The sequence below is a fragment of the Acanthopagrus latus genome, chromosome 17 (assembly GCF_904848185.1).
Source record: "Acanthopagrus latus isolate v.2019 chromosome 17, fAcaLat1.1, whole genome shotgun sequence".
In the NCBI taxonomy this organism is placed as follows: domain Eukaryota; kingdom Metazoa; phylum Chordata; class Actinopteri; order Spariformes; family Sparidae; genus Acanthopagrus; species Acanthopagrus latus.
Genome location: NC_051055.1, coordinates 14170447 through 14183813, shown reverse-complemented (window position 1 = coordinate 14183813; position 13367 = coordinate 14170447). Strand labels below are relative to the sequence as shown.

The following is a 13367-nucleotide window of genomic DNA, read 5'->3' as shown; positions in this document are numbered from 1 at the left end:
CGACGCATTAACATAGAGAGACAACTTACTTGCTGCGATAGTGACTCAGCATATTTCATTAGAATAACAAAAAAAGTAAAACACAAATCTACACAAGTGGAATGAAAAGTTGGAAAGGGGTGTTTAATATCAAAGTCAGACAAACAATGAGTAAAATTCACATAAAATAATTGTCTTTTATTTAAGGTCATCTTCGTGGTCCAATGGTGCCACCTGGCTGCCAGCCTCTGTACTTCATGCTTGTGCTTGGTTGACGTCTCAATAACGTGTCGCCTTCATCAATATCTTTGGGTTTATCATACACTGTGGATATATGAAAATCTTTTCTGGCCTTTTTTGAGTGTAACAACAATTTCTCTCCATGGTACCTGTAGAAACGAAAATGGATTAAGAGGGCATAAAATAACACTTGTGAAAAACCAGAACCAATTAAATTGAGTTGATTCGGTCTTTAGTGTTCATACGCACCCAAAGCCTCTTTTGCAATTAGGGTGTTGACCCTCACTCTCAAGAGCATCAGGAATTCCAATTTGACTGTTTCCCAATCCTTCACCATCCTTCCAGCCCTGCTTTTCCATCACACGACGACCAAAGCCCTGAAAACAAAAAACAACAACAAAAAAACATTACAAATCTGCTCATATAGGCTATGGTAGAAAACAAAGCAGTCAGATTATAAACCTCCTCCTTACCTTAGTGAACCTCTCAAAGCTGCCAATAGACTGACTGTGTCCAGATCTATCTTCAAGACCCTCCCTCAGCCTTTTCTCGTACCGCATTCGGACAGAATCACGGGCATCCATGTCACCTCCATCTGTGAGTGCAAGAGATGGGTTTAAGGAAATCGAACTCTGCAGAGATAATTTGCAGTTTGCTTCCCTTCATCAATCACAGTTTGAAAATAAACTTGAGTTACCTTTATCATAGTAGACACTCATGTCAACATCCCAGTCGTCTGCCGTTTGTTCGTCGAAATCTAAAATAAAAGACAGAAGGAGGAATACATTTTATCAATAGTTGAAGTAATAGCGACAAAAGAATAATATAAATATTTTAAGTGGATTTAGATCATAATAAAGTCTGGACACTCATTACATGAGGCTGGGAAATGTATCAACTTTTATCCTAATGTTGACTGGTATTTAGTTTTGTGGTTAAGACAAAATGATAACATAAGCATATATCACGAAATACCAGCTGCTTCTGGCAAGCGTGGAAAACTGTATGACTAATGGTTTTGCTGCATACCTCCTTCCTCCTCCTGCCAGTACTGGGCATCTGTGTAGAAGACCAGGCCTGAGCCGCCCTTCTCCCACTTCAACTCGATCTCCTCCTCGTACAGCCTCTCTTTACTTCGTTCCTGACTCGTTACATCATCATGCAAAGCTTCATGGCGCTCCCACTCCTCACACCAGTCATCATCCTACAGCCAACAAGATTAATAATTGGAAAACCACAGTGATGACAATTCACACAGCCCTGTATCACAATGCATCAATATGTAACATACAAATAAATACAAATGGATTTCAACCCACGTCATCTGCATTTGACTGTGCATCCTCCTCCTCTTCTTTCTGTGGCTCATCGGGTTCCATAGTTTCTCTCTCATCAGCTAATTTTCTTTGTCCTGATGGTGGAGCAGCCAAAGAGCCTGGTCCTGATATTTCATGTCCAGTAGCTGTTAATATAGTCTCCTCTGTGGCTGGAAGTGTCCAACTGTTGCGATACTGAAAAGGTACATTGCCGTAACGGCGGTTAGAGCTGGTTTTTGGGAAGGTGAGGCCCAACTTTCGGATGAGGCGTGGAGGCAATCGGCAGGACTGGATGAGCTGTAGGAACACTTTCACCGGTGTGCCCACGTTTCCATTCTGCATCAGAGCAGGTGGATTCAGCTCAGGCAAGGTTTTGAGGTCAGCCTCTGTGAAACGCTCTGTTAAGGACACTCGGTGGCGCTGCTCGTGCTTTGTTTTATACGGGAAGGACCCATCATCTGAAATAATAATAAAAAAAATAAATGTACAAACAGTGATAAGACTTCATGTCAAAATTAGACAAAATGTCAAGGTATAAACAATAATACATAGATGAAGAAACCATGACATACATGACGTAACTTCTACACTCTTTAACTAAAAGTTGTTTCCATTTAGAAGCAGTTTTATTATAGTAGTTTTATTTCTATCATTTGTTACTCAAGTCAGTTTTGACAGAAAGAAATCAGGAATTTGGTATGTTCTGGAGCTGCAACTAACAAATATTTTCATTGTTGAATAATTTATAATTTCATGATGTCCTTAAATGTCTTGTTTTGTCCACAAGCCGAAGATATTCAGTTTACTGTCATAGATCGGTAAAGAAAGCAAAAAACATTCACAACAAAAATCCGAAATCAGATAATTTTTGGCTCTAGTATTCTGTTCAAGTATCAATTATTGAAATAGTTGGTGATTAAATTCACAGGTTACAGCTCATCGTTTCATTGATGCAACTCTATTCTCAACAAGCAACTTCACAAATATGAAGAGACATTTACATTTCTTTTATTTATATAATTACTATCTATAAGGAACAAGGAGGTGACAGAGTGAGGTGATCCGATGACAATTTGGCCTCCGATAACTTGCGAATGGCATTCTTCCTTATGGTTGAAATACCCACAGGAATCACACAACAAAAAACAGTGCTAAACTTAACAAAGCAACAAATGCTAATAAATTCTGACAGTGAATCATTTGATTGACACAAGCTCCCAAACCACTTGATCCTCCACGTCCCTTAATGCAACCAAGTTCATAACCCGAGTTTGTAACGCAAACACAAACCTTAACTATTCTTTTTTTTTTAGTTACCCATCATATTTATTAAAGTATAATCAAGGCCCCTGCAGAGCCACAGAACACAGTCTATTATAAAAGAGGTGCAGGCTGAGTGGTAACGTCACTGTCACGTCACTTGTACTGACCACTATGTAAACTCGGCGGACTGCCCCTTAAATATGGCACAGAAGAGTTACATCAAATACAGACTACACCGGGGGGCTGTCTCTTTTTTGCCCCCGGATTCATGTTAGGTTGACTGACAGCAGACAGACTGACAGGCACATTTAGAGAAGCACCCATCACTTACCTTTGTCATCTGAAACTTTGACTCTTTTGATAACGCAACGTCTAGCCAGCCAGTTCCCCTTCGAGTTGATCCAGTGTTTCCCCGCATACATCCTGACGAGTCTGTCTGCCTCTTTCTCGCGGACAGAAACGATGCAGCAGCACGTCTTCACCGTCTGTTTCTTCCCAGAGCCCTCCGTTGTGTCTTGGTCAGTCTCCGGGGAGTTGGAGCTGCCCTCTCCGCCGTCACCGGACGGTGTGTTTTCGGTCCGCTCGGACTCCCTGAGGACCTCCGGCCGGTGTCGGTAGTGAAAACATTGGAAACCGCCGCTTTCTATGAACTGACTGAAATAATTCCTCAGGTCGGCTGAGCGAAATGCTACAGGGATGTTGTTAACGGAAAAATACACCGGAGAGAGGTCTTCAGAGTCCGCCATGTTTGTTTTTTCCCTAGACGGAAAACGTCATCAGAACGACATTCTGAAATGACGTAAGAACCGCCTATGGAGCCACGCCTCTTCCGGTTTTACTGTTGGGACCTTATTTAGAAAAAAAAATTAAATGCAAGGGAATCAAGAGAAATTAATAATTGTTTGATCCCATGAATCACACGTATGATGTTTGTCAATTAAAAAAGATAATTTCCAACTGAAGAAAGTCACAGTTTGTCAAGAATCAGAATCAGAATCAGAATACTTTATTAATCCCCAGGGGGAAATTTTTGTTCCAATACCCTGTGCAAAGTAGAAAAAGAAATACAGCATGAATGGAAACAACAGATAAAGATAAACCTATAAGTAAAATACTAAATAGACAATACAATTAATTAAAATATTAAAGTAGACAATGAAATAAATAATGAAACAGACAATCTTGGATATGTACAATATACAGTGAAAATAATAAATAATAAACTAAAATATAATCTAGATTTGTTTTAAACTGTTCATTGTCCACCTCAACCCATGACCTCAACATGCATCACCAACACCAACATGGCTGCCAACTCTGATACAGATTGAGTATTGACAAATGTGAAAATCACATTAAAACTAACCATGTTAACAATGGACATTAAGTGAAAGGGAAAGTCCAGCAGTGTTTAAGTTACAAGTTTTGGTGACCGTTCAATGAGACAACTTAAGTGAGTCAGATCAGGCATGATCCCTTAAAATTGTAAAGACATATCCCAGTGGGTTGGTGATACATTTTCAATTGAGGCAAAAACACAATAACACCAGTGTGACACTGTACCCTCACTGAATAGGACAAAAGACAAAATGTCATTTACATTTTCCACATCACTGCATTTGTTTAAACTCTTTCAGCGAGAAAGCCAAGAAATGTATTCAGTCAGAGTTCATTAACCCCGAGGCTAACTCCTCCTCTGGCCTTCACCTCAGCTTTTATCGTTGTGTTTTGATAGTAATAAGCAGTAAAACTAGACCTGGGTCCAGACACTGACATCACTTTACACATCATATTACAAACTGACTGTGCATTAGTCATAGCTTCTTTGGACTGTGGAAATGTTTGCCAATCCTCCAGAGGCTCACATACATACAGTAGGTCATACTGACTTTACAGACAGGATAATACAGGTAAGTCAGAAATTTGATTTGAGGGTTTACAATCTAATAAGATTTGTGCTTTTGGAGGTGAATTACTAGAATTGTATTCATACTACCACCAAGACCCAACAGTCCCCTCTGTTCTGGGCCGAGACCCATCCTCCATCCAAGTTTCATGGAACTCCATTCAGTTGTTTTTGCATAATCCTCCTGACGAACCAACCAACAAATATGAGTGATACGTAACTTCCTTTGTAGAGTATTAAACTGCCTTGCAGACATATCATACATCTTAGAGCCTGGTTAAATATCTTTCATATCAGGAATAAAAATAATGTGGAAGAGTTAAAAAAAAAAAAAGTTATCTTTCCACAGACTGAATAAATAATGTTACACCTAGTCACAAAAAAAACATCATAATGAGTCATGACACTGGAGTATTTGGCCTTTGGTACTTTTATGAAATGAAGACAATTAAACTGTGGGTTTCAGTTTTGTTTGTGGTATGTTTATATCTCAAATTGTGGGACATTCATTTTTTTACAAGAACTTTTCAAATGGCTCAGTGTGTCTTAACAAGAGGCAGTCGTATATTAACTTTGCCTCACTAGAATACAGTGTAAATAAGAGTATTGCAGTTTAGCATTATGCTAGTTTAGTATGTGTGCTTTTCCAGGTACTACTGGGTCACCACTACAGTACAGCCTAGCAGTACAATATGTCATTGCTAAGATCCATAACATTTGAAGAGAGGACCTGCATTACAAACCAAAAGATATTCTGGTGTAGAGAGCAGGAATATGTCTGACAGCTACTGTCAATCTCATTCAAACAAGTCTGATAGATTAAAAGTAAAAACACTCTCATGGTGGAGCTGTTACGCTCAATAATCTTGCTTTTTATGAAAGAAGCATGAAACGCTCAGGGTTTGATCTTCAGGACATAAGCTTTAATTTAAGATGTGGAGGCATTCTCAGTTTGACCCCTGAGGTCTCTAATATGTCATTTTCATGCACAAAATTGTAAATGTGTGTATCTTAGGATCTACATGTGATAGAAATGTAAACCAAATTTGTATTTCCAAGCTTCTGGACATGAAGAACTCATTTATGCCATTGATAGCACTGTAAGAGGTCAACATCATTAAGTGCAGTGAAGATTACTGGGAATGTGAGTGGCTTAAGGCAAGACACTATAGGTGAATAGGGGAAAAACATTAAATAATAGATATCACCATGAAACTTTCTTAGTTGATTACTCATGTTAAGCTAAGAAAAAAAAAAGTATTGCAAGTTTTTTGTATTTTAATGTTTAAATATGTAAATGAGGCCTTATCTTATTAGAAATGCGCTAATCTGCATACATTTTAAAAAACAGAGTAAAATTAGAAGAACAAAGCATCACGATCAGATACCCAGTGTGCAAAATACCTCTGTTAAGGAAATTCATGGTCTGAGTTGTGTAACTGATGCCCTGGGAAACCCATTTCTGGAGATCAAGCAAGATCTCCTGGTTCTGGATAATAGAGATGTAGCAGATCCCTCTGTAGCCAACACTGTCAGGATAGCTGAAGCCTTGGGCAGGGAACAGTATGACAAATTCATGGAGGAGCGCCTGATTAAATGTCCTAAACCCATTACAGACACAATCCCAAAGAACAAGCTGCCCTTATTTAGGTCTCCACCTGTAAAGACACAGTCAAAGCACAAGGCACAACTTGTTGCTCTGAGGAGTGATTGTAGCCTGTTTTCTTGTCTGTAGATATCATGACAAACAAGGGAGGGTGATCTCGATCCGTTTTTCAGCCATGAGAATCAGTCAGCACCACCATCCTTATCTCAAGGAGGTGCATTAAGAGTGGGAACAAAATCAGACCTTGTTCATTGTCTTATTTCCATGAATTCTGGCTTGTCTGGCTGTTTTTATTGATGGCGCTGCAGCCGCACACGTGTTGAAACCAGGTACTGCTAAAACCCTCCAGGCCCATGCTGACGATGTTTTTGTACCATACATAGTATCACAGTTGAAAGACACAAAACGCATTGACATTGTTTGGGATGTGTACCAAACAAATAGCCTTAAAGCCATGACAAGACAGAGGAGGGGAAAGAAGAAGAGTCGAACCGTGTACATTAATACCAAAGAACTGGAAAGATTTCTTGTCTGTGGAAGAAAACAAAGCCAAACTTTTTCACTTCCTCTCTCTTCAGGTGGTGAACATACCATTAAATCCTGACAAAGAAGTGTATGCCACAAAAGAAAACACTGTCCACTGTTCTCCAACTGGCTGTGACTTGAGTCTCCTGCTCCCATGCACTCATGAGGAAGCGTCTCTACCTTCATGTGGCGGATGCTGCCAACAAGGTAACCAAGAAGGTGATAGTGCGTCATCTTGGCAGTTGCTGTCTTTCAGAAGGTCAAACTGGAAGAAATGTGGATTGTCTTTGGAGCTGGAAACCATTTCTGTTACATAGGCATTCACAATGTGGTTGCTGCACTGGGTCCTTCCACTGGTTCTGCACTGCTAGCATTTCATGCTTTCACTGGCTGTGATACAACATCTTCGTTCTGTGGTCGTGGTAGAAAGACTGCCTGGGATACATGGCGTGTATATCCAGAAGTTACAGAGGCTTTCCATGAAATGGTTGCATATGCCACAAGAGATGAGTGATCTTTCCTTGTCTCAACTAGAACATTTTGTGGTGCTGATCTATGACAGAACAAGTGCATTCTTAGATGTCAATGAGGCAAGGAAACAACTTTTTACCCAGAGGTCAGGATCACTGGAAGACATCCCCCCAACACAAGCCGCTGTGAGGCAACACATCAAAAGAGCAATGCACCAGGCTAACATACGGAAGCTTGCCTTGGTTCCAAGCCCACAGTTACCAAGTCCTTCAGACTGGGAATGGACTGATACAGATTCTGGCTGGCAGACATGTTAGACAACACTCCCTGAGGCATCACAGGCTTGCTATGAGCTTGTGCACTGTGGATGTAAAAAGGGTTGCACCAGGCACTTTAAATGCAAAAAGGCAGCATTAACACTCTGCACATGTTCTAGTGACTGTGGTGGCTAAAACTGTTTTGTAGGACTACATTTTTCTTACCCCCAAAAGCTAAGGCCTCTGCAACAACTTTCACTGTTTCATGCTTCTTTCACAGAAAGCAAGATTGTTCATATTTTAAAAGTTTAACACTTAACGGCCCCACTATCAGAAAACAGTCACAATTTAATCTATAAGATTAAACATTGTCCAAACCAATCATTGTGTATAATACTTGAGCCACTGGAAACTGTTAATGACTTTCTTCAATAACCACATTTTATTTTAAGTGTTGCTGAAATGTTTGACACTTTATGGACATTACACATCATCCAACAAAACAGCATTTGTAGAGAACAACAACAAAAAATAATGAGTAAACAGATTTTCAAGGACAATTCTGTCGACATGTAATCTAAATGTGTACGTTAATGAAATGATGCGTTTAACCAACTCTTCTGGTGCAGACCAGCATGGGTAGCACCTTATAATCAACCAGTAGTTTCAGTTTGTTGTGTTTCAGTTACTAATTTCATCTCAAAGGTTGGATCATTCCATTTGTATTCATAATTTTTTCTCAATTCATGATTATTTTGCTGTTGACAAGAACGTCCGAAAAGTCACACACAGTATGTCATTTAATGGCGAACCTGAAAGAACGATCTATAAAAATGTGAATTGAATTCCATCAATTTGAATTCCAGAATAATCGAGTGATTCTCCCGAGGAGTGAGACAACCCCACCTTGTTAAAACATAACTGTCACCTTTGGGTTGATGAACCTGTGCTGTATTAGCAGTAGGTCAAGGTCAGGTGTCATGTGCTGTACCAGATGTGGTGTCCATCAAACCCTGAGAGTTCAACGACCTGGGAAAACTCAAACCAGAGGGAACATATAAGACAATATATTGGGGGAAACCTCACAAGAAAAGCAAACTATATAAGTTTCATGGGTAGAGGGATATGTTGACACAGTTGTCGTATAAATCATCTCATTATCGGTCTTTCAAATGGTCACTGGAGTTAGATTTGATATTAGATTAGGAATTAGAGTGGACAGTCAAGTGTCTTATACATATTGAGTGAATGTATGTATTTTGATTAAATTAAAAAAAGGGCTTGGACACTCTTCAGGTTCCCGTCATTACATCATGCCTCATCAGGCCTGGACTGTTTTCCTTGTTTGGCCTCAGGATGCAGCGGTTGTTCCACTTATAGAACGAAGGACAATTCATTTTTACTGTCCTGGTTGGAGATAAGCGTCTGTCCTCCGTGTCCGTCTCTGCCTGCTCCTAACTCTATAAACACAAGCCTTATCACCGGCATTTACAACTGCCCACATGCCTCATGAAACCTGAGGGCTGCTGAGGGCATTACAGGTCACTTTACTGAAATTCTTCAAAATACCGTAGTCTTACATCATGTGTTGAATGACCTGGCGTGTGACGTTTCAGCTCCTGTGATTGTCGACAGGTCTCGTCTGACACGATTGAACAGAAGCATGTCATAATGACTCAATCACTCCAGGAAAGAAAATTAGGCTTCTAAAATCTAGAGAATCCTTTGAAGCAGAGAGACTGACGAAGTACAACAAACATTCGGTGACTGGTGCTGCCAGTAGTGTCTGGCTCGTAATCTCTTTATTGCAGTCAATGGCTCTGTGGGCTGACCTTGACTCCAGCGCTCTGTGGTTCATGTCTTCCACTGGGACTCCCCTCCTGTGACGCTTTCAGGCTTCTTGGCTTGTGCAGCAGGTGTCCAGACAAAAGTAAAGAACATAATATCTTATATATTGTGTCACCTGTCACGGTAGAATGTGGTGAAGTCGATTCTCTGCGCTAAATGTCAAAACCAAGAGCGTTTGACATTGAAATATGCTGTTTGTTTACCCATGACAATAATAAAGCAATTTTCTTATCAGTCTGCAACCTCTGTGCCAGGCACCAGGAAGATAACAAATTAGGGTAAACTTATTTAAATGACAAGTGGATCACAGTACTACCTGTTATAGACCCCATAAACTGGAGTTCCTTACATTTCCCCTTGCCAACTTTGATTGTGTCACAATTAAAACAAGTACAGTTAAAGGATAAGTTCACATAAGTTCACCCAGAAATGGAAACTCCGTCATAATCTGCTCGTCCCCATGTGGACGGAAAGTCAGTGGAAAGTTTCATAGCCCACAAAACATTTCTGGAGCTGTAAGTCAGTGTTGACAGCATTTTCCTCAACAACTGAACTAGATGGGGACTTGTTAAAGAATATTTTTAAAAACGTGAAAAAAAAAACACAGAATGGCTCCATGCTGCTTGCACAGCACGATCCAGCTGTCTGAAAGTCCAGAGATTGCAAATAAATTTTAAAAGATGTTATTTAGCTTTGCAGCTGCTGTGAAGATTTTTGCTTTTAATAGACATTGATAGCAAAAAGATTCTAGAAGTCCTACAGTTTAAGAATATACTAGTATACAACTAAAAAAAAGTTACTTAATGCATCTTTAACTTTTTATTCTGGTTCCATTGTCAAGTCATATCTTCTTAATGAACACTTTGGTCTGTACTTTTTGCGTTAAATGATAATTTACAGAATACAGAAATTAACAATGAACTGATAGAAATGATGTCAAAAATCCAAATATTAATAAAAGATTATTTATTCTTTGTCAGAATATTAGTGGTGTGTTTTGGGGTAGAAATGACCTCAGTAAATCTTGAATTCTTTGGATTTGTTTATATGGAATAAAATAAAAGGTTGGATTGGACAGTTTGACTTCCAGATTAGGTCTAAAAACTCCACAATTAACAACAATGAAAAAGGAAAAAGAAAAAAAAGAACTAGAAAACAAACACCTTGCCATACATGATGAGGTCTTAACTCACAGGTCAATGGCCTCTCTGGCTGCTGTGCAGGTGTGAGCTGGCAGGGTGCAGGGACAGATGTGGGGCTGATTACCTCTGCAGTCCTTGGTAGCTTGGTACTGCCTGGGTTAATGACACCGGCTCTGAGATAAGGCCCAACCCTCTTGATACCCAGGCGTTACTCCACCAGCTCCTCTTCATTGAGAAAAGCTTATCAGTTGTCCAGGGTTATACCATCAGTCACCTGGCAGAGCACATAGTTGTTTTTCACAGAGTGTATTGACAAGTCAAGGTCCACTTAGCAGGCCGGGCTGTCCTATAAATACAGGAGCGCTGGAGGAGGCAGCAGTAGCACTCAGACGCTCACGAAGAGCACGTCCTGCAGGGGGTCACTGACATTTAACTGCACAGATCTCTACAGCCTCTAAAAATGGATAGCGGGTGTCATTGTTCGGCCAACAGCGACAGGCTTTCGAATCCCATCCTCTTCAACATCCTGAGCCAAATGGATAACAGCAAGCCGAGCCAAAACAGCCTCAACTACAGCTCAGTACCTCACAGATGCAACTGTGAGCTGCGGCGGACAGTGTGCTTGAAAAGGCCGTCTGAGATTTGCAGAGAAGCTTCAGCCGTTCTGGTTAAAACCGTCCAGTTCATGAGGAACCTGCCTGCTTTTAACCAGATGCCACCAAACGACCAGTTCTCACTTCTCAAAAGCTGCTGGGCACCGCTCTTCATTTTGGGCCTGGCCCAGGAGTGTGTGGACTTTGAGGTGATGGACAGCCCTGCGGACAGCATGCTGAAGAAGATTCTACTGAACCGCCAGGAGAGCCCGGGGATGGAGAGGGAGCAGCCCACCATAGCTGGTGTCAGCAAACTCAAGTCCTGCCTCAAAAAGTTTTGGAGTCTGGATCTGAGTCCAAAGGAGTACGCATACCTCAAAGGGACCACAATATTTAATCCAGGTGTGTATGCGTGTGATGTTCTGAGATCTTGGTGTTTTTTCAGTCACTGCTGCAAGAATACAACATTTGCATTACATGTTACTAATGTATTGCTTTTACCTTCAACAGACGTCCCAGATTTAAAGGCAGCTCTGTTCATTGAAGGCTTGCAACAAGAAGCTCAGCACGCCCTCAGCGAGGTGGTCCGGCTCCTCCACCCGGGGGACGGGGAGCGCTTCGCTCGGATCCTCCTCACCGCCTCCACGCTGCAGAGCATCACACCCGGCCTCATCTCTGAACTCTTCTTCCGGCCCGTGATAGGCCAGGCTGATCTGCTGGAGCTGCTGGTCGACATGCTCTTCTGCAGGTAGAAGAAGACGGCTGGACTTTATGCAACTGTCCTGGAGAAAGTTAAATCCAGGGGTTTTTTTTAACAATGGTGCTGCAGAACTTTTTGTTGACCCACCCATGCAATGTTTGCTCGTTGAATGAAGGAAATGCTTGACAGTGGACTTATCGAAGACAACAAAAACACAAGACTATGAATTTCTTACATTTATGTTAAAGCTAAGGTCACTTTAGCCCAGTCTGAAATGTTTTGATCCTTGAAAGTGGAGAGATTTGACTTTCCGGACTGTATTTCATGTTAAAGATCTTTTTTGTGATCTTAATGTTGTAAATAAGTGTTGTCTGCATTGACAGAATATGTCAAATAAATATATTTTTGTACACGAACTTAACAGTTAAGTCCTGTCTTAATCTTTTGATAGGACTCAGAGCAGGCCAAAACCTGATGCAGTATCTGTCTTCTGTACCATGTGATAATGACACTTTGTTCGGAACAGCAGCTTCCCTACATTTCGTTTGGCACGTACCGCTTTACGGTCATGTTGCACAGCAAAGTATTGCTCAATCCTGTTTATTTTAAATTCTTGTCAAGATGCCAGGGTTCCCAAAGATAGAACATGTCAGAGTGAATTCTCTGGAAATGCAGCAAAAGCCCACTAAAAATGTGGTGATTATAGGTTTGAGAAGATATTCCAACAATATGTGGTGCAGCTTTAATGACGGAACAAGAAAATGCATCAGCAGAGAGTGTATGGCAATACAGCCTGACAGGGTTTCTCTTTTCTTTAACTGCGAGGGGACTTCAAACTATTAAAGCCAATACTGAGTTTTAAACAAGAGCTGTACACCTACTGAGATTATCTCCAACAGATATTAAAGATTTAGATTAGTAAGAATGATGTATGTATTATTTTTACGTCACAATTTTCATTTTCACTGAAAAGACTGTTGAAATTATGATGATGCTGTTGAGGTCTGAACCAAACCAACATGATTTCTTACACCCGGAGAACGAGTTTGTTGGGAGATTTTCATGGTACAGCAACAGTCTCAGCAAATTACACAAATATCAGGACTATTATCAGTTGCATTGACCCTTAAAGGATAAATTCACCCAAAAATAAAAATTCAGTTACTGTCTACTCACCCTCATGCTGATGGAAAGTCTGGTGGAGTTTCGTAGTCCGCAAAACATTTGCTGAGCCTCACAGCAAAATAGCGTCATCCTGATGTGTTTGGGATCACTGTCCTGTTGGAACACCCAACAGACAGCTGATCTTCTGGCTGATGATTTTATGTTTTCACCGCCTAATAACACCACCACCATGCTCGACAGTAGGTATTGAGGTTTTGGAAGACCGATAATAAGTTAATAATTGAACCAAACTTCATGATTGTTTACTGGGACAAAGTATGACATGCTCCTCTCATTTCATCACAGAAAAATGAGAAAAAGACTGTCATGATATAAATCTTCTTTACAGGTGTAAAA

The 13367-nt window shown here is 40.6% G+C and overlaps 2 protein-coding genes across 2 annotated transcripts; one reads left to right on the top strand and one right to left on the bottom strand.

Moving 5' to 3' along the window:
- Window positions 1–99: 99 nt before the first annotated feature.
- Window positions 100–3579, bottom strand: gpatch3 (G patch domain containing 3). Its single transcript, XM_037075934.1, has 7 exons — window positions 3130–3579; window positions 1539–1993; window positions 1249–1423; window positions 917–976; window positions 693–814; window positions 469–596; window positions 100–368 (listed from the first exon to the last, which is right to left on the bottom strand). Exons 1-7 carry the CDS (start codon window positions 3542–3544, stop codon window positions 188–190), a joined length of 1536 nt encoding a protein of 511 aa, XP_036931829.1. The 5' UTR covers window positions 3545–3579; the 3' UTR covers window positions 100–187.
- A 7017-nt stretch (window positions 3580–10596) lies between these two features.
- Window positions 10597–12267, top strand: nr0b2a (nuclear receptor subfamily 0, group B, member 2a). The gene is made up of 2 exons (XM_037074392.1): window positions 10597–11548; window positions 11657–12267. Exons 1-2 carry the CDS (start codon window positions 11014–11016, stop codon window positions 11896–11898), a joined length of 777 nt encoding a protein of 258 aa, XP_036930287.1. The 5' UTR covers window positions 10597–11013; the 3' UTR covers window positions 11899–12267.
- The last annotated feature ends 1100 nt before the right edge of the window (window positions 12268–13367 follow it).